The sequence below is a fragment of the Pyxicephalus adspersus genome, chromosome 12, assembly GCF_032062135.1.
Source record: "Pyxicephalus adspersus chromosome 12, UCB_Pads_2.0, whole genome shotgun sequence".
Classification (NCBI taxonomy): Eukaryota; Metazoa; Chordata; class Amphibia; order Anura; family Pyxicephalidae; genus Pyxicephalus; species Pyxicephalus adspersus.
Genome location: NC_092869.1, coordinates 10,680,205 through 10,702,492, shown reverse-complemented (window position 1 = coordinate 10,702,492; position 22,288 = coordinate 10,680,205). Strand labels below are relative to the sequence as shown.

General features: G+C 38.3%; 1 protein-coding gene and 1 long non-coding RNA gene across 2 annotated transcripts in view; one reads left to right on the top strand and one right to left on the bottom strand.

The window, feature by feature from the left end:
* LOC140341658 (uncharacterized) overlaps positions 1 to 17,045 on the top strand; it is a 48,774-nt gene extending 31,729 nt beyond the window's left edge. The window contains exon 4 of the long non-coding RNA XR_011922926.1: positions 16,843 to 17,045. This is a non-coding gene — a long non-coding RNA (uncharacterized lncRNA). The remainder of the gene's footprint in view (positions 1 to 16,842) is intronic.
* NUBPL (NUBP iron-sulfur cluster assembly factor, mitochondrial) lies at positions 3,596 to 22,283 on the bottom strand. The gene is made up of 11 exons (XM_072427496.1): positions 22,140 to 22,283; positions 17,038 to 17,185; positions 15,895 to 15,929; positions 12,559 to 12,649; positions 12,422 to 12,461; positions 9,019 to 9,109; positions 8,837 to 8,930; positions 7,510 to 7,595; positions 6,174 to 6,294; positions 4,766 to 4,848; positions 3,596 to 3,973 (listed from the first exon to the last, which is right to left on the bottom strand). Exons 1-11 carry the CDS (start codon positions 22,242 to 22,244, stop codon positions 3,923 to 3,925), a joined length of 945 nt encoding a protein of 314 aa, XP_072283597.1. The 5' UTR covers positions 22,245 to 22,283; the 3' UTR covers positions 3,596 to 3,922.
* Between the last annotated feature and the right edge of the window lie 5 nt (positions 22,284 to 22,288).

Sequence of the window (22,288 nt, the reverse complement as noted above, 5' to 3'; positions counted from 1 at the left end):
GACCAGCAAGTGAGCAAACCCACCACCAGAGGGAGTGCTGGAGCAAAGGCAGCTCAGGTGGTGTTTACACTTCTGCCAGCAGAGGGAGTGCTTCTGTGGAATACTCTGGTTCTCTGGGGTAAAGGGGCAGTTCACAGAGGATCACAATATTGAGACCAGAAAGTGACCAGTGGACAGGATTCCAGAATAGAACTGCTGCTACTGTTGGCTGCAAAGAAATGTGAGGTGGGTGACACAGACAACAGCAGAGATCCCCATGTCCTGTGACAGTAATATATAATAAGGTAGTAGAATTGGTTAGGTAATCCAGGGGGAGCACACTATGAAAACAATGAAACACCTAATGCCAGTCTTGAAAGATTGCTGTCAATTTTCACTTACGTACCTTAGTCCCAGTAAAACATCCTTTAATGTCAGCTTAGAAAACAGCAAAGAGACTTTCCAAGATTTTTGTTTTTTTTTCCTGCCAGGCTCTACAACCCACATTTTAGAAATTCCTTCTACTAATCTTAAACTAGGAAGCAAACAACTCTAACTTAAAAGTATATCTAAAGCCAAATTTATGTTAGTTTTGGACTGAGTTTGTTTAATGTGTATCTCAGTGGGAAGAATCACATTTCATTTCTGTCCTGTAAGCATAACTGAAAATAAAAGGAAATCTCTCCACAGAAATGCTATACCCTCTTTTCAATTGACACTGGGACAGTAGGCCACATTGAAAGATTTTCTATTCCTGTTCTGGTGATAACTCAAACCCTTAACCCCTAAGCTATCAAAACAGCTCTGACCTGTTGAGGAATGGACTATACAAGACCTCTGAAGATGTTCTTTGGTACTGGCACCAAGACATTAGCAGATTATCTTTTAAGTCACATTGCCCCTGCTGGCCTGACTTTCTTCAACAGTGCCATCTCTTCTCAATGCACATGTACCTGGAAATCCACAATCCATCCAAAAAAAAAAAAGGAATTATCAGACCAGGCCATCTTTTTCTCACATTTTTCTGTGGTCGATCACAAACCCATGGTAGGAGCTTTTGGTGATAAATCGGATTCTGCAACTTTGCAGCAAGCTGCTATGCACTGTATTCTGATACTTTTTATATTTATAGCTACATGCATCATGGAGCCTTGGATGCCCATGTTACCAATTCACATGTTGTCCTTCCTTGGGTCACTTTTGCTAGGTACTAGCCCCTGAATACCATGAATATCCTAATTTCTTGGCAAAATTCTGACTTTGTCATTCAGCCTGCATCATTTTGCTCTGGTCAAACTTGCTTCGACTTAAGCTTACCCATTCATCAATCTTATAACACATCAGTATCAAGCGCTGACTGTTGGTTTGCTGCCTATGTCCCACCCCTTGACAAGTGCCATGGTAATGAGATAATTTCATCTGTCTGTAGTTTTAATATTTTGATTGATTGCTGTATAATGTTGCCTACGTCACAAGTTTATTTTATTTTCCTGAATATTCTGGTAATTCCAGTTATGCAGAACTGTAGTCAGATGCATATATGACAAAAAATACTCAAATACCTTTCACTATCTAAATATACACCCACAGATACACTGTGTGTGTAACCTGCTTAATATATATGTAATTATATACACTGGCTGTCAGCCTCCCCTTATATTTTTTCTGGAGCCGATTGGTTCAGCCCCTTCGCTCCATTCTGCAGAGCAGAGCACATCATAACAATGCTCTATAATGAAAAAAAAAAATCAAAGTCTAGTTTCTAAGGTAATACAGAGATGTCTCATATTTTCACTGAAGTATGGAGGATGGGAAAGGGATGGCCAGAACAGCTTTATCTGGTATTAGGCTTTCTAATAAGAGAGAACTATAATTAGTAGTAACCTGTAGCTGAAGAAATGCATGAAAGGCTGGATCATTTACATAAAACCTGTAATCTTTCATTCTGATCTAAGCAACACTGTCTGCTCATATAAATGTCAGTACTAGGCAAATACTGACTTCCCGAAAGTTTACATTTAAAAGGTGTTAAAAGGTGTCATAGGGAGATCAGAAATCCATGGTTGCTTCTATACAGCCTTTGTGAATCTGTTGCATAATAAAGAAACATAAATGCATTTATATTTAAAATAAATAGAAAAAAAACTCACCCTTACCCCCAGCCGCTAAGTGATTAACATTAATGGTCACTCTAATGGCACCAGCAATCAATGCAGTTAAATATGTTCTGTTCTATTTGTTGTCTACATTTCATTGTCAGAAGTCACATATATGGTACTTGCTGTCCTGTCTGGTACATGATCTCACACAGAATGTAGAAAAACACTACAATGTACTGTAATATAGAGGAATAACACATCTACAAGGCTCTTTTTCTTCATGTCATTGGTAAAGTATGCTAGGCAAAGCCAATGCAGCATCAGTAAAAAAAAAAGCATTTCTTTCCTGCGAGTCTGGTTGCTATGTAAATGCCCCAATAATTCAAAACAAAATATTACAATTTTTGTACAATAATAAGTGGTCATCTTTATATATATTACTTACACAGCACACTAATCCAAATGCAATCCAGCCCTTATATCCCCTTACTTCTATTTCACAAATTTTGGCTGTTCACACTGATCTATATGCTATGATATTCATCAAAGGTTCTTACAGTTACAATGATGAATATGTGCGTTTTTAAATCCCTGCTAAAAAATACTGTGCTAATGAAATATGCCCAGGGCTGCAGCCATCCACAACAGTCAATAATACAATCCTACACATCAACAAGTAAAAGGAAAGGTTCTAGACATTTTCCTTGTCAATGAGCCTGATTTATTAAAGCTCTCCAAGGCTGGGGAGGATACACTTTTATCAGTGAATTTGGATGATCCAGCAAACCTGTAATGGATTTCAAGTCATTTGCTATTTGTTAGACCAGGTTCTTTGCAGATTTTATGGATCACACAGGTTCACTGCTAAAAGTGTATCCTCCACAGCCTTGGAGAGCTTTCATAAATCAGGCACAGTGAGTGCAGTGCAGATGACATCCCATTGTTGCAGAGTTTATGCATTTTTGTTGGTGGAATATAGTAGTGCGTCTCAACATTAGTCCTCAAATTTCCAGGAAACACATCTAGAATTAATCTTAAATAAATCAACTGGATTATTCACTGGAGCCAATAGTAAAAATAGGTTTGCCAGTGGAACATGAAAGCAAACTCTAAAAACATGACCAGCATGGGTGAGAAACACTGTTACAATGTAATGTTTACATGAAGTCCATAGATGCCAGATTGTGTTGGTGTGATAGAACAGATAATCGGAAAGACACAATCCTAAAATAGAATGGGGATGACATTAAAAGGAGAAAAATGATAAATCTGGCCCTGAATGAATTCTGGATGGTGGGGTCAATGCTGTTGATTTTCCAAAAACTACTTTTTTTATTTTGTATTCGCATTTATATTTGTATTTATTTATCGGGAAATAAAATGCTAAATATATGACTATTTTCTTTTAATCTGAGTTGTTTTAGTTTTACAGATCTGAATATCAAAGGATTAGGCAACTAATATAACCGTACACACAAGCAGGTAGCAAAGAAAGATCAACTCAAGTTGGAAGAATAAATAGTTTAGAAATTTAATTTATGTGCTTCCAAGATTCAAAACCAGGAAATAATGGACACATACAGTATATTTTATATATAAATACAGGTTGTAACCAATGTACAATCCAAATGTCTTATAAGGCCTCTTTACAACACAAACTTGTTGCTCAGTAAAGATTTTTCTCCACAGCAACTTTACATCTGAATAAACCAGGTATCCTCTTCTGAAGTGCCCTGTTCTGTGTTCATTCCACTATACAGGCCAGTGGATGCTCATCAGACCCTTCAGTTCTGTAGAACTGGTACCATGGTTTTCTTTCATGCTCCCGATTAAGTTGCACCAACTTAGCAAATTCTCTTAATTATTTCTTTAGCAATATTCACATATGCCTTGGCCTAAAAACATAAATAAAAGATGCAGTAAATATTTCCATTCTTTCAACCAACATTCCTGCACTAATCTTACCAATGCCTATATTGTAGAGAGGCATGTAGTCTGTTTATTCACCTTATAGCCAACAATTATATTCAAATTCATATAACTTCATAAACATTTAAGATCAAGAAAACTGGCCTCTTGCTTTTAAGTATGCACCAGTGATCCTAACTCTCTACTGCTTCTAAAGCATCTCCTGCATCTGACAAACTTCTGGATGTTTTGGATGCTGGCTCCCTTGATTATTGCATGGTTTCATCAACCAGACTCTACATCATCACTGTGTCTTGTAGGGAACTTGGGACTAGCGGGTGGAGCTACTCAGGCCCACTTAGACTAAACTTTAGGTGAAATTATTATTATCAGAGCAATAAATGCTGCTTCATTTAACAATATAATGTCTCTGACCGAGCAGACTAACTGCTCTTGGAGGAGATGTTCCATTTACTATGTAAGAAAAAAACAAACAGAATAATTATTAGCTACTAGAGAATCTTCCCTCCTTCTCATAAACGTGTATTTGCTCTGCACAGGAACTTTAGCACAAAGGTGATCAAATCATGACTATACATCTGATCGCCCTCTCAAGTCTAAAAATAACTCTGTGCCCATGGAATCAGTATAACCAGGGGGTAATTTAGAGAAAAAACACTACTGTTTATTAATTAGCACCAAGGAGTTTAAAAAAAAAAAAAACTAGAACCTTGAACCTTGTGCATTCTTGGTACCCTAAGTACTAAGTAAGTACTCACCTCTCTACTCTCAGGAGCAGACACCACTACTGGCTTTCCCAGGTCACAAGTTTCTCGAATGTTAATATGCAGAGGGATGTCACCTAATCCAACAAACATAAGTCATCAATTGCAATGCAAGTAGGTGTAATGCTGACAGACTGGTATTTGACTTTATGTATCAGAGATGAAACCTAAACACTTATGGGACAACTTATAAAAAATTAAAATATATGTTTGTGCATATTTTGTATGTGGGTACAGTCAGAAAACTCTAAAAACATTCAGAAACATCTTGTCCGTATTTTGAAGCATAAAATTGTGATACTATAGCTGTAGCTTTGTATATTAATTCCTATAATTTAAACTAATGAGAATGTGGGACATTTATCATCCATTTTAATACTTTGAAATTACAATAAGGCATTCCATGTTGGGTAGTAAAAAATAAAATTCTTTCCCCTATTCTATCTTTTCCCAAATTCACTGTTCCATATTAGGTGTCAATGATTAGGACCTTCCAGGGGTCTATTCTGGTACTATTAAAACCTCGGGTGTCATTATTATTATTAATCTTAAACAGGAATTATATAGTGCCAACATATTACGCAGCGATGTACATTAAATCATGACAAGATCATAAAAATCTTATAGAAAGAAGGCTGTGGATGCCTACAAGTCTGTCAAAAAATTTAAAATAATTGCCAAAATGTTTTAGATGAATCATTTCACAATAAATATATTAATTTACAAGTAGAAAAGATTTCAATCGACTGCTAATTAATCCAATACTTACCAGCTCAGCCAGTTCAGTCCAAGAGCTGCTGTTTCGTGCTTGGAGTCCCCAAGAACCCTAAACATTTTTTACTGTGGAATCCCTGAGCATTTGTTGCAAGTTGGTATTAAAATGCATTAAAAACATGAATAGAAACATTGCTTGGCCATAATTATAGAAAACTTGGTGCAAACCAAAGACTGTGGTTTGGGAAAAGTACAAGAGGGCAATATCAGCATTTGAGGCAAAGGGTATACTTACATTTCCAAATAGCACTAACATTAAAACTAACATAAATATGAGAACACAGGGATGATCCCCCTATATCTATCTATCTATCTAGAAAGAGCTGAAGGGACTTTAGCAACTGACAGTTTAAAGTTAGGGGGTAAGCCTTAGTACTAGATATGGTGCAGTAAAGAAGTCACAGCCCTTGTACAATTTGGGTTTGGGAATAAAATGGATTAAAGAATTTATTTGTAATACAGATGCTTTAGATTCTACAAGGTACTGCAGTTGGACAGTTACTGCATTTTGTTTTAAAGCAGCCATGAGCTTCAAACCTCAAAGTTTAATTTCAGAAATTGCCTTCCTGTCAAAGTTTGTAAATTAACATTTAGAATTTAGAGATAATCACATCAACAGTATTCTTACCAAGAATATCCAATCCCATGGAAAAAGCAAGCTGTCGTGCACCATCTTCTCCAAAAATGTGTGTTTCATGATTACACTTAGGACATTGAAAAACACTCATGTTCTGCACAATACCCAACACCTGTCAAAAGGCAGATAAACTGTATTTATATTTTATTAGTGATAAATTTGATCACCTGAATATCATAGCAATTGAATGATCATGAAATTAACACAACTTCACAAAAACAATGAGCAGTCCACCACATTATCACCACTATAATGCACACAAAGGGAGTGATCACTACTTCAAATTCTCATTTTTGCCTACACCCACAAATTCCAAATTTCCTAACCTGAAGCTAACCTCAAGGCTGATAGAAAGGAGAAAATTAGCTATATATGTAGAAGAAGAAAGGACTACCTAAATCTCAGGACTGGATGGACAGAAATAGCTGAGGCAGGTAGATCAGCTCTTTTTATGTATTTAATCTGTGTTTGGCTATTAACAATTGTAGAAGCCAAACTCTGAGCAATACATGTTTTAAAATAAAATGGTCCCCCAGACAGTGCTTAAATGACTGCAGCCCCAAAACACACAATGTACTTAAATGACACCAAAAGATCAGGGTAAGGGACTTTGGGTGAGGAGGGTGGCAATTAAGTGGTTGGAGGTCGAGCCTGGATTCAGGCTTTAAATGTATTTTTAAACACAACTAACATAAGCACCTGAATCTGCCTAAATGCCAGGCTCTATCATCTCTACACTGACTGCGGGAGGCAACATTAAACATGTGCTGTCAAGGAGGAGACAACAGAATAAGCAACTAAGGTGCTGATGAGTATTCCTTAGTCAATCAGCGGCTGCAGACAGAAAGATAACTGCACTGTATTCCTTAACTCCAAGTAAGAAAGTGCTTTCTACCATCCTGGCTGTGCTGTGTAGAAAGGTATACAAATCACATAGTGCCTAGGCAGAAGTATTCATTCTTGGGCTAATTTCACACATTTGTAATTTACCTCTGTGTTGAAGCCATTTCACTGCAGTTCTGCTTTTTTATCATTGGATACTGTCATTTCACTTTCGTGTCTTGTTAAAATTAATTAGCCCTGAAGTTTACCAAAACATTGGATATAACCAAGCAACATACCATAAAACAAACAAGTTTTTAAAGCAGCAGGAAGGAACATAAAATCCTAATTAAATTGATGCTCTTTATGAGATAGCTACAAGCTTTCAGCAGAGCTAAAAAAAAAGTTGATGAGTATGGTATGAGGTAAGATCCCTCCCTCCTCCTACATAAATTTATCAACCCTTCAAACTAAAATAGTTATGAGGAAGCAAAAGTAAACTTACAGGAACGTTGACTTTCTGAAACATTTCAGCCCCTCTGCGAGCATCCAGCAGTGCAATGTCCTGGGGAGTGGAGACTATCACAGCGCCTAGGAAGATGAATCATTCAGTTACTTTGCTCCCACTCACTGACTGGAATGAGATCCTACTCCCACTTATTGAAAACATGTACTGACCAACATGCAGGGTCAGGGGAGAGGAAGACACAGTGAGCTTATTTAACTAAACAGATACTGCAGTCTCATCAAAAAAATCCTAATTGGAGCATGTATGATACTTCATTATGAGTCCATTCTGCATGCTAAAACCTGTATCCAGTTTGAGATTTCTGCACATACAGAGAGGTTCCCCCAAATACCCTTCACCCTCTGTTAGGCAGAAGCAGCTAGAGCAGCACAGAAATCTACAAAGGACCATCAAATGTAAATTTTATTGTTGATTGACAAGAATCTGCAAGGCAACAGTAATAGGTTGAGTAGGTCCTACTTGATGATAAGTTCCTAAAGTGTATATCTACACTTTTTTTGGTTTTAGAGGGAAGGGTTAAAAACTATGGGATAGTCCTTGCATCCCTCTAGACGATTACTTATATGTCTTATTATATAGAATCTAGTAGACGACTTACATGTCCTAATATGCAACAGGAAATAAGAAGAAATCTCTGTAACAAAATTTTCATACCAATGAATTGTCCCTGGAACATGTGGCCACTCTGGAGGCTTTCCCTTTCACTTATTGCTCTGATGATAACTCAAAATTATTAATATTACACAATATTTATATAGTGCTGACATATTATGCAGCACTGTACAGTGTGCAAAGTCATGTCACTAGCTGTCCCTCAAAGGGGCTCACAATCTAATGTCCCTACCATGGCCATATGTCATTAACACAGTCTAAGGTCAATTTTCAAGGTAAGCCAATTAACCTAACTGCATGTTTTTGGAATGTGGGAGGAAACTGGAGTACCAAGAAGAAACCCATGCAAACACCTGAAGTAGATAAATGAAAAAATATTTGCCTAAAATGGCAGCTCTCAAATTCACTATGTAATTGTGTTCTTTGGGTATGTTTTGAGAGAAGGGGTATAAACATGAGAGGTGTATTGTAGCTTTAAATGTGGCACAAGTAAGCCCTCCAGTATCATCGATGCTGGAAGTCCTCCCAGTGAGCTGAATGAGCCAGGAGCACCAAGTACTATTGTCCTACATGCATAATGGGTACAGACAGGGTTAATCTGACTAAAAGAAGCAGGCTGGGCTGGTGCCAACTGCCCATTCAGTTCATGAAAAAGGAAAAACAAATGAATGATCTTGTGTCTGATCCTCACCAGAGATTGGAATGTTCTGAGATATAGACAGCTGTACATCTCCAGTTCCAGGTGGCATGTCTATAACTAGGTAATCCAATTCTCCCCAGTCTACCTGTAAAATGAAAACATGATACATAAAATACTATGTAGATAAAACTTTTCTAATTGGTGTTTACAACTTCATTATTAGTGTCTCTCACCTGTCTTAGTAACCGTTCTATAGCAGACATAACCATAAGGCCTCTCCAAACGATAGGAGCCGTTTCCTCTACCAGGAATCCCATTGACATGCTGGCATGGGCACACACAAAGGAATCATTAGACTGTGTAGCTCTAAGCTTTCAGGGACATACACTTTGATACAGCTCTAATGAATCATTCTTCTGGATATACAGTAATATGTTAGTGAGTCAGAATATGTGTTTGATTCCACCAGGCTTGTATTGAGTGCATCTGTTTAGCAAATATGTGGGTACATCTCAGTTTGAGCATGATAATGAATCAGTGTGTTTAACTTTGACTGAACAGGTTTATTTACATGTTTATTTGAAAACCAGAGTGATAGGTGACGCACAGCAAAGAAAAAAATGATCCAAAAAATGTAAAAGAGGGTTCAGTTGCAAAATGTATATTTAGGTAGTTCAAAACAATTGGCACATTTATAGGTGGTGGGTTCTTAGGAAAGTACATTGACACTTAGAGCTGCACAATAAAAAATGTAAAGGTCTAATCCAAATGTATCCGATATAAACGGTTTAACAAAATGTATGATTCATAAATCCTGTTGAAAAAAGAACAAAGCTTTAAATGAATGTTGGACTAGCATTTGCTGTTGAAAAGGGATTTAATTACACCTAGGTGTCATGTTCAGCTTTGCAACAGTGGTCAAACCGGACAGGCTGTACTGTGTGATAAAATATGGCGGAAAACATGTTTGCACTCATGACTCAAAGATTATTTTACAACTGCAAAGTTTATGGTTTCTTCATACTCAACTAACTATTGAGACTACACTGCAGACAAAGGCATAGTAATTACATATATTTCTTTCCATTCAAGGTTTTCAGGTTTGGAGATCAATAAAATTTTGCTCTTAGCAGTCTCTAATCATGACTGGGACTGCTCATAAAAAGTGCCCATTCAATCACTGCATGAAGAAAACAAACTAACAGCACAAAAACTACTAAACTCTGCATATGGTTTTTACAAGACAAAATTTCACTAGGGCTATGCACACAGGCAGATGATTCACTCCCGATACGAATGGCTGGACTTGTCTCAGGTGAGAATCTGACACGTGTATAGTGGTCGCCTGACTTTGTTCATGGATCTGTAATGCGGGGTGCTGCTCAACTGTTCTCCCCCCTCCATAGACAATGTCTACTTAAACAATAAAACAATCTTAAAAGTTTTTTTTAGTTGATGAGCTTCACCTAAATCACTGACAATGTAGATTTCTAGTAAAAAGTTTAAAAATGCTCATTCAACAATTGCTCTACAGTTCTGGCATATAAACATACACATGATGCCATTCCTTTAAGCCAAGTGCTCTTCTTCCTTTGACCTGCACCAAGGGCTCATTTCCATACATTTCTGAATGCTTCCTGTATGCCATATCCTGAGATAGTAATTGGCTGTTTATTACTATTAGAACGTATTTGTTTACATCCCTGTAATCCTCAGGGGTTCTGAATAAGTGCTACATGCTGATCATATGAAGCAAATCAGTAAGCAGGGGTAAAGTAGCAGGGCAGGGCTACATTTAAACAACAGGAAGACAATACTATTGGCAGACTTGTGACATAAAAGTTATTCAACAATAAAACTCCCCTCGTAGAGTTGCAATGATCATGAGAACAATGACTAAGCAGCCCAGAACTACACGGGGAGAATTCGTCAATGATCTCAGGGAAGCTGGAAACATAGTCACCAAGAAAACAACTGGTAACACACTGCAGTGTGAAGGACAGAAATCTTGCTGAGCCTGCAAGGTCCCCCTGCTCAAGACAGCACATGTACAGGCCCGTCTGCAGTTTGCCAATGAACATCCGAATGATCCAGAGGAGAACTGGGTGAAAGTGGTATGGTCAGATGAGACCAAAATTTGACATCAACTCAACTTGCCATGTTTGGAGGAGGAGGAATGCTGCCTATGACCCCAAGAACACCATCCCCACCGTCAAACATGGAGGTGGACACATTGTGCTTTGGGGCGTGTTTTTCTGCTAAGGGACCAGGACACCTTCACCGCATCGAAGGGACAATGGACGGGGCCATGTACCGTCAAATCTTGGGTGAGCACCTCCTTCCCTCGGCCAGGGCATTGAAAATGGGTCGTGGATGGGTATTCCAGCATGACAATGACCCAAAACATACAGCCAAGGCAACAAAGGAGTGGCTCAAGAAGAAGCACATGAAGGTCCTGGAGTGGCCTAGCCTGTCTCCAGACTGGCTGATAGGGGATCAAATATTTATTTTTACTCATTACAATGCACATCAAGCTCTGACTTTTATGCACTGGGTTTTTGAGGGTTCCTTTGTTGTTATTCTGTCTCTCACACCTACAATAAACCTACAAGGCATTGTGAAACAAAATCCATGTAAAGGAGAACATGCCCTCTAATATTTGGTTCATTTACAGGTAATTTTATCATTTTTTTTTTTTTTTTTGCTGTAGCGATGCAGAGGATGTAGCAGGGAACACTGACAGTAGATCTTGCTTTTTAGGTGGACAGTCCACTTTAAGTGAATATGTCACAATCTGTATGTGTGCATTTGACTTTCAAGTAAAAGGATATTGGATCTGAAAATGTTTTTTTTTAATTTTAAGGTTAGTCAAGGTAGAACACTCCAGATTTAAAGACACGTTCAATTAAGATTTTCTGTTTTTTATATTTTTTGGCACATTGCTCAACCATCTTGCCAGGCCTCATAGTTTTCAGCAACCCCAAAAGGCATGTCTGTGCCAACAAAGACATGGCTGTGCCAGGTTTGGCTTCAAATGTCACCTGATATAATTATCTCTGTATATTACAAATTCAGCAAAGGGAAATTGATGTAACTAGTGTCACTCTCTAATCGATTATCCAAAAGATAATGTGTTGAAAGTTCCCAGACAGGCATCACTGAAAACTTGTCCAAATATCCAAAAGAAACCTTTTTGGCTGGAACCTCTTAACATAAGTGAAGACAGAGGGCGATTTATTAAGAAACTTCACAGCGCAATGAGGAACATTGCAAGTGCAAAGAACTTTTTTCATTTGCAGCAATTTTTATCCATTTTGCATGCATTTGAAACCCTCTGGTCCTCGAAGCCAACTGTAACATGTTTAGAATGATCTGGGATAAATCTGCCACACAACTTGCAACTGTTTTCCACTAAAATATACTCACAGCTTAGAAGCAGTCATTTAGAAATTGGAAGAAATGATAGTATGAAGTTAAACAAATGATTTTTAATTCAAGCTGCAATCTTATCGTTTCACTCATTTCAAAATCATTTCACTGATGATGTTTCACTTTGCAAAAATTTAGCATGGAGTTCTAGTTTTAAAACAAAGATTTTTATTATAAATTACAGTGGCATCATCTGTATTTTCTTACCATTTAATTCCATAGTTGACAAGAGGGATCATTAAATTTTCTGTAAAAGGAAATATATTGTAATCACAATTTAGTTTGGAAATGTTAGGATCTACAGCACCTAACTGGAACAAACAAAACAGAGCTTTGTAACTTACTGCTTGTCACTTCTGGGTTTCCCTTCAGATTCATCATTCGGGGAATAGATGGTCCATATACATCAGCATCCAATAATCCCACTGAATTTACCTAGATGTAACAAATTAAGTTTTATATCTAATTCTGCAATGTAAAAAACTATATTATGCAACTAACATAAAACTATCCACTGAAAGTACTCACAATGTTCATTCATTCATTTATTACATCAATCAAAAATTTTAGTCATTATAGGTAAGCTTTTATTGAGCTACAATATCTGGTGAGTAGTGGGAGTTGTTTAAGTAGTCTTGTAATTTTAACCTTACACTGATTAGGTATTTTTTATTTGACTAGTGGACCACCATTCATTTCAAATCACCTAATTTTCCTAAAAAAAAATGGAAAAAAAGGTTTATAACATACAGTAACTGCCCTACACCAAGCTTCCACACTAGAAAATAAAAAACCCATGATTCTTATGGTGGGATTCTGGGAAAACATAGTATCTGAAATCCCAAAAGAAGCTTCTGCTTTGTGAAGAACCTTCTGTAGAGATTTTGAATTCTCATTAACCCCAGGATACCTACATAAAGATTGAGAACACCATTCTTGCCTGTGTTCTCCAAACTGATGTCAGATGTATGGTAAATACATTTTCAATTTTTGTATACTTCTATTGTATTTGCTTTTTTTTTTTTAATATTACTTTTTGTGGTAAATGTGGCAATTGCATACGGGCTCATCAATTATTACACAAGACCTTTCATTCCTGTGCAAAGTCCTATTTAACATACAAGTTCACGTTTAAGCAAAAGTTCCCTAATCTTTCTTTACCTTGAACCCCCCCGCCCCCATTTTTACTTACTACTGTTAAACAGTGGTGCTCTGGTGTTTTTCAATATTGGTCAGAGTTCTCTGGTGCTAGCCACTTCTGTGTATTGACTTGCCAGAGATTTAGGTATAGGTGGCTGTACTAGGAGTACAGCTGCATTAAATTAAATTGGGGAGTCACCATGACATGGCATTGAGAAATGGAGTATATTTCAGATAATAGTCAGGCAAAATTCAAAGTAAACACCACCAGAGGCTGCCAATGTAAAAGAAAAGGTAGGTAAGCATCTGGGTGTTGGAGGTCTTAGTATGATTAGGTGTGAGCTTTTTGAAAAGTAAACTGGTCCTGGTCTGAGTGTTTTCTTGATTTATATTTATCCAATTTCTGTATAGTTTCTGTTGAATAGAAAAACAGAGACTCACAAAGGGTTGGCCAAAAGTAAGGAAATTTCACTACTTGGCCTCACCAATCACATTTAGGCTTTCACTTTTAGGCCTGGTGGAATTTTGTTTGAAGTATCTTACATAGAACTGTAGGTTTAAATTGGGTGTATATGTAATTGTGGTGTCTTTGTCTTCATAGAGGGGATTCATCCTGTTTTTTGCCATGCTCATCAAAATCATTAAGATGAAAATTCAAAGTTTTTAAATCACCCCTTGTCCTGATGACAGCTTTAAATTTTTTAATAGGAAAACATGTTGTGAATACCTGTTTTAAGAGGGGAACTCCTCTTGCTATGTAAACACTTTATTTCTCTTTCGTTTGCATTTCCAGAACAGAAAGTAAAAAAACCTCCCCAATGGGACAAAGAAAAGAAATTACCTGAATGGTGTTTACCTTCCCCTCCTCTAAACAAGGAGTATGGCTGTACGCTTTATTGTGTAAAATGCCTACGTTTATGGGCTGAAACAATTCAAAAAAAGAAGAGAGAAGAGAGGCTTTTTTGGCATATTTAAATACAGTTTACTGATAATGTAGTATTGCTACTGAGTACAAATTACATTATATATTCTCATTCAAATGAGTAGCATGTCTCGGTCCCGACGCATTTCACCCTATCGGGCTTCCCCAGGGGATTGAGAGACTTGGTGCTGATGCATGGACTATGGAAACTCAAGGACAGTTCATTTCTATTGGTGTGATTCACATAAGTTCGGTTGCCTTGTCTATGCAAGGACGCAAGGGATAATGTCTGTGTTATAAATTACACACTGACGAAGAGTCGGCTGCAGCTGTCCAGACAAGCGAAAATCGTCCAAACTATTGTAGTACTATCATCAGGTGCTCTCTTGCCATTAGAAATTAACTGACATTATGTTTTCATAGTCCATGCATCAGCACCAAGTCTTTCAATCCCCCGAGGAAGCCCAAAAGGGTGAAACGCATCAGATACGAGACATTCTACTCATTTTAAACAATGGACAATCTTTATGTAAACTGTATTTAAATATGCCAAAAAAGCCTCTCTTCTTTTTTTAAATTGTTTCATATTTATTTAGGCTTTGGCATAAACTGTGAAAAATACTTTTCCCCTCTTTTTATTCCTTAATAAGTAAATAAGTTTATGGTTTAACCACCTGAGCGTTACACTGAGGTCTAGATTTCTGTACCAAAAGTGATCCACTGTTTTTCATGAATTTTTTTTTTTTAATTGTAGACCTGTAACTTACAGAAATATGTCCGAACAGGGTTCTAGTAGATATTATGAATATAAAAAATGTTTGAAACACACAATCATTTAAAAAAAAAAAAATTTGAATTTCCAAGTTATTTACTTTTATTTTTTTTGTATTGGATTGGATACGGGAGTTTGTATTCAATCAAATACAAAATATAAATTTGAATTTCCAAGTTATTTACTTTTATTTTATTTTTTTTATTTTTTGTATTGGATTGGATACGGGAGTTTGTATTCAATCCAATACAAAATGACAGTTTGAATTTACCAATTACACACTTTGTATTTATTTGAATTGTTTTGTATTGGATTGAATACAGGAGTTTGTATTGAATCCAATACAAAATGAATGAATGAGTTTGAATTTGAATTTCCTGCACACGCTCCGACGTCATCACGCACGCAGGGAAGCCGTCCGGCTATTTTTTTCTCAGCCGGACGGCTTCTCGCTTCAGAAGACACCCGGCGCTGGATGAAGAAGGATCATCGGCGATCAGCGGGACCAGGTAAGAAGCCGACCGGCATCTTATGTTCCGCTGGCCGGTATCTTGTGTTCCGCTGGCCGGCATCTTACCGGTCCCGCTGGCACCCGATGCTGGAGAGGGAGACCGACGGACGACGATGGACGGAGGACGACGCTGGAATACGAAAACGACGCTGGATGAGCACAGCGGGACCAGGTAAGCATGGATGCGACAAAAATACGGGGTTAACCATCCTAGCCTTTTTTTTTTGCCCGTACGAAGGTCGGGCTTAACGGCTAGGTGGTTAATGTATCGTTTTGTTTTGCCTGGTGTTTTAGTTAAAATCCTTCACAAATACAATGTAAAAAATTATACTTACACCTTCACCAGCTGCAATTCCCAAGGCCAGATTAACTGAAAACAAAATTAAATATATCAATGCATCCAACACATGAAAACAAAATGAAATATTTCAATGAATTCAACACTTCAAAACAAATGTAAACAAAGGTTGCTTGTGCAGCCAAGTGCATCATCCTGTAAAGTGTTGAGGATTGCTTTTATGGGTGTTAGGCTGAGTTCACACCTATGGATTTTTTTTTTCCTCTGATGCATTTTCCACTGAAAACTGGAAGGTGTGAATCCAGCGTTTGTTGACAGAATGCATTACAAAGACACTTAGGGAATGAAAAAAACCCCCATATAACTGCAGGTCAAATGAGGTTTTATGTGATTTGTAGGGGGCATACAATGAAGATTTCTGTATGTGTCCTCCTAAGAGTTGTTTTTGTTTTATTTAAGCTGCGTACGCACTTGCAATAATTATCGTTGAAAACGAACGACTAACAACCGTTCATAAGATAATTGTTAACAAAAAAGTTGCACGACTGACCAACAACACTGACAAACGAGGACTGTCGCTGGAAACAAACGACCGTCCCGGCGGATCTGATTGCGTGACAATCGTTCACAATCTATTGTGTGTACGGTCGTTCAGTAATCGTGGATGGTTCTGCAGTACACTTTCTCCTTTACGTCACTTCCTGCATCGTTCAAACGATTGTATCTAGCGTGTGTACAATATTGGTGGATTATATTTGGACGATTGTATTGTTACAGCATGTACAGAATTGTGCACAGTACGATCGTTCAAAATAATCGTTAGTCGTTTGTTTTGTAACGACAATTATTGCACGTGTGTACCTAGCTTAAGGTCAATGAGATGAAAGATTAGCTAAGTTCTCAAAAAAAGCGCAGGGAAAGTAGTGTAAAACCAGCGAAATGGAAACCTTAACAGATATTTGATATTTAATTTGATATTTAACAGATATGACAACATGGGCCCAGAAGTGCTTCTCCCACTCTCCATCCTGAATTCCCCTGCAGACGTCTTGGATTCACAGAGGATATATAAAATTAAAGTGCAAGTTTTAAGGTGATCTTGATGTATGCTTATTAAACAATGCTGCTTTTTGTGAAAAACAAAGAATATTCCAGGTCTCCATATAGATGTTTGATATACCTGCAGTTGTGGACTTTCCAACGCCTCCCTTTCCTGAAGCTACAACCAAAACATGCTTAACTCCAGAAATCGGCTTCTGTTTTGGCAAGCCACGAGCCATCACCTGTGCCTGTCTGTCCTTGAGCTTTTCATCTCGAGATGCTGGTGACTAAAAAGAACGCAACACCATGAATTATGGATTGAAAATTAGGTGGATACCAGTATGTTACCTACAGACATGCAGCTAAATTACAGTGTTACTATAAGCCAAATATTACATTTATTCTGGGCTGGTCATAGACAAAAAATCTGTCCATCAGCGTCTGTTTAAAAAGCGATGGATCTGATATTCACTGAAACATTTCCTAGTGGATAATCAATTACTGCCATTGAAACACATGGACCACTAAGGAATGTTTCAGTGAATGCCAGATTCACTTCTGTCTAAAAAGACCCCCTAAGAGATTCAACTAACATTAGACACTAAGGGCTCGTACACACTAAAGCAATGCGGTCCATTTTACTAAACGAACACACATTGACCTTTGCAATAAAACATGCTACAGGTGACATCCCATTTATTTGATCACACACAAACATGATACCTACTGCTTTTTTTTTTTTTTAAAGTAAACTACATGACAATGCACCCAAATGTGGGGTGTCATTAACAATCAATGGCAACATGTACACTAGCATATCTGATGTGCATTGCATTAACACACACATGTCTTAAATACGCTTACGTCAAGACACTAGTGTAAAATGTGCTAAACCCAAATTTTGCAGAAAAGCTAACATGGCTACAGATTTCAGTGGTGACTTTAGCTATTTAAGGGTTCTTTATACCCCAAGTACTGTTGCAATGCACTATAACAATATCACCACCCTGTCTGTGTAATAGGCATTTCTATTTCTGGCTTACAAACATATCAATTGTCTATGTCATTACATTACAAAAGCTACTCTTATTTGTACTTAAAAAAAATACTTAAAATATTAATAATATATTTTACTTATACTTGGAACAATTTCTACAAAATATTACATACAAACAATCAAGAGATGTGGTGCTAAATGATAAAACAAACACTAAGCATGGAATTCTGTTTTTAACCTATATCGTGCTTTTCGGATATTGATTTACTCAGTGGTATTCTTTTATTGTTTTAGTGTAACTTTGCATCTATGCTGGAGATATTATAGTTATTTAGGAACAGATGTACCGCATACTGCCAGTTCTGACTATTAATGTGTCTGCCCACTGAAAACATATTTATTTTTTGGCAGATGTCAGAGGCTTCACACTACCAATGCAGTGTTCTCCCCAGCCCCTTTTAGCTGGGCGCACCACCCGGCACTTTTCAGTAACCACCCGGCTGTTTTTTGTGGCTAATTGAGAGTTGGGTCACAATACAGGGGATGCCACCCGCCTACAATTTCTTCCCACCCGGCTCAAAAAAATTCCTGGGTTGAGCACTGCAATGTCTTCTGGAAGTTCCAGCTGAGTCTTGCGCTCCTGCATTTACAGGTTTGCTTCCCTGCTGAAGCCAATAAAACGGGCTCTTATTTTCCTTAGGTGGGAAAATGGAGAGCCTTTGGGCAGGGGGATCTTGCTGCTACAGACATTAGAAGATGTAAAGTGAATCTGACCAAGCCTAAGTAGAAGTAACATTGTAGATAATCAGTACGTAACAATGATGCTGATGTAGAATCTATAGCTCACAGTGTGTACAACGGCCTTACCTTTAGTGTTTGTTTTGAGGTTGGGTGAGCAGAACTGCAGCCAAGGTTTGGGTTCAGAATATTATTACTAAACTTATTGGTGTAGGTGAGCTTTTGTCATAAATCAGGAAACATGCACAGCATATTTTCTGAATATGGAACACACCTACCTCTCTGAGCCCTCCATTGATGACATGTCCAGGATCGGGTCACTGATAAACCCCCTGCAGCTGCCACCTCTTCAAGGACCACTATTAACCTTTTTAGTTATTGGGTAGTCACTGATGATGTATTGCACAGGATTTACATTGTCTCTGGTATCTATGTCTATTATCTGCCGTGCTGAGCATACAGCTGGACTCTACACCATGTTACCAAAAGTCATCAGAATCTGGGGAAAGATTCCTGACTTTGCATGCCTCTTCTGCCCCAAACCTCTTTCACCTGGTGACTTTTTATTCTGAAGGTATTCCACTGTGTACATCAACAACATGCTCACAGCTGATGGATGGTTAACAATGTAAACATCAAGGTTTGAACTTGTAAAGGGAAAGTGTGGACAGCATTCCCCTGGGAGGGTTGTTGTCATGTAACCGGATATTGAGGTAGAGAAGGTGTACACCGGGGGCTGTGTAGGTTGCATCTTTTGAAGATATCATAGGCAAAAAATCTTCTCTTGAACACAACCCCAGAATAGAAAAACAGTAGTACTAAAGCTGTGATCAGAAGTTACTCGTCTGCATACACAATCTTAGCACACTTTGTACACATATGCTCTGTAATATCAGTTGGGTTCAGGAGGAAAATCTCCCAAAGACAGACTATTAAGATCCTGATTTATTAAAGCTCTCCATTGCTGGAGAAGATACACTTTTATGAGGGAAGCTGGGTGATCCAGCAAACCTGGAATGGATCTGGTCCAGAATTCAAATCATTTTTAGCAAATAGATGACTATTTATAAACTCATTGGTGTAGGTGAGCTTGGAGAGCTTTATTCAATCAGACCCTATATATTAACTATTATAGTAAATACACTGAGCTTGTGTATAGAACAGTAATACCTCTTCACATCCTTAGCACTGATTGTTTACATGCGGTGAGGCTGTGTTCAGTAGCATTTTTGGTGCAAAAAAGATGAATTATTTCTGACTAAGTGGTAGGAGGAGAAGCTGCAGGGGGCAACTATAAAAAAATCAGACATACCTAGAAGAGTCAAAATATTTTCATCATAACCCTAACAGCTTAGGTTAAAGCCCATCTATGGTTAAATTGTATCCCCCTCTAAACCCCCTCTAATCAGAAAGCAGTTTAACCTTTTTTTTACCTTTTATGCCCACAGTCCTGGTCCCTCGCTGACCCCACTTCTGGGTGCAGGGAACTGATATCTAGATATAGTTGCAAATTAGCTGTGCTGCCGGGTACCTGATGATCCTCTAGCTATCACCTTACATTCACACCCTGTGCTGGATACATCAAGCAGACGGTGATAAAGACTACTGAAGGAGCCCATTGCCTCCTGCCAACAAGTGAAAAGACTTTGGAATGTGTCATGTGACTGTGGGAAGAAAAAGGGGCATTTGAATAGTTTCATTCCTTTGCAAGCTATTATTAACAGAGGAAGGCAAATTAAGGAATGATGGAGGCTGAACCAAGAATCACTGCTACAGAGGGGTGGGGGTAACAGATAAGAAAGCGTTATTATTTTGTTTTAATGTTTTGACCGTCTCTGACTGTGAATCAAGGTGGAGGAAATAGGACGGGGCTACATTGGTTCTGGTAATGTGGGAGATTTTTATATAAAGGTATAGGGAACCTGAATAAAGTAACACTGTGTTCTACAATGTTATTCCATTGCTCATGATCAGGACTTGATTTGCCAAATGTCATCAGGTCAACGGTGTGATATATAATTTCCAGCATTGCAAAACCTACTTGGTGAGGAAACAGGAAGCTTTTTGTGGGTGGTGGACAGATCTGGCATATTTGCACCCTATAAACTTTTGTAGGAAGAACTTTATTGTACACAAAAGTCCTGCAAACCAACCACAGGCTCCGGGAACAGCTACCAAAGACTTGAAGCCCCCTCATCTCCCCCTATTATCCCAAAACTATGGAAGCTGGAACCGGGAGGGATTATTTAGTAAATGCAATAATGAATAAAACAAACATATGAAATAAATAAAAAGTCTAATCTCTTCTGGCTTTAATCAAGCTTTGGGTCGTGTAGCCAGGAACACGCAACTTTGCTTTACGGGGCAACAAAGTTTGAAACAGAGACAAGAAGAACACTGTGATGAGATTGAAGCTCTACAACAGGGGTGTCAAACTCTGGCCCGAGGGCCAAATTTGGCCCCCCAAAGGAATTCTAAATATGAATTGCAGCTGGCCCGTCGCTATATTGAAATAGCGCCGCTACTACAACTCCCTGCATCACTCGCGTCTATAGACCAGCGGCCTCTCGGCCTATGCGTGGCACCGCATTGGACTGTTTTATAGACGCAGGGAATTGTAGTAGCGGTGCTATTTCTCTAATATAGGCGTGTTCCAGATTTAATGTGAAGCAAAACCTTTGTTTCCATATGAAAACTTCAAGTTTGGCTCGTGACTTTGTCTAAGTTTTTAATTTTGGCCCTCTGTGTATTTGAGTTTGACACTCCTGCTCTACAAGGTGTCCCCGCTGCAAGATTTCACTTAACATTCCTTATCCTGTGACAACAGCAGAACTTTTAATATCCTAATATTTTCCTGTGACAACAAGGGATTGATCTCTACAATGGGGTCACAGGGATTAATACAAATCAGATAGAATATTTAACCCTGCTACACCCAATCTTGGAGGAAAATGTTGTATAGCACGGTATATTGGGCAGCATGGTGGCTCAGTGGTTAGCACTCTGGCCTTTGCAGAGTTGGAATGTCGGCCGAGACAAAATCTACATGGAGTTTGCAGGTTCTCCCGGTGTCTGTGTGGGTTTCCTCCGGGTATTCCGGATTCCTACCACATTCCAAATTCACAGTTATGGCATTTGGCTTCCCCCAAAATGTACCCATAGACTCTATTATTGACATATGACTATGGTGGAGGATTGTGAGCCGCTTTGAGGGACAGCTAGTCACATGACTATGGACTTTGTACAGCGCCACTAAATATGTTGGCACTATATAAATACTATGTAATAATAATATATATGAGTTAACATTAATTATTAGCAGATCTTTATACAATATATCAGACATCTTATGGTCTGTACAGGAAATGTGACATTTTAGAGACAAATCTTCCAAGTTGGGATTGTTATTGAGGATCACGCTGTCATTGTATTTAAATGGTAAAACCACGTGCTCAGCCCTGGGCGCCATTATTCGGCTGCTCGAAAGTCACCTTCACTTTACATACCGAGGACAGGGAGGCCACACCGCCAGTCACATAGTGTCCTAGCTGCAGAAACGTCCGGGCCCTTAGAGCGCCGAATCCCTGTATTAGGCCTTTGACAGCAGCCATTCCCGTCTCCTAGCAACGCATGATATGCGTTCCAAAGCGGAAGT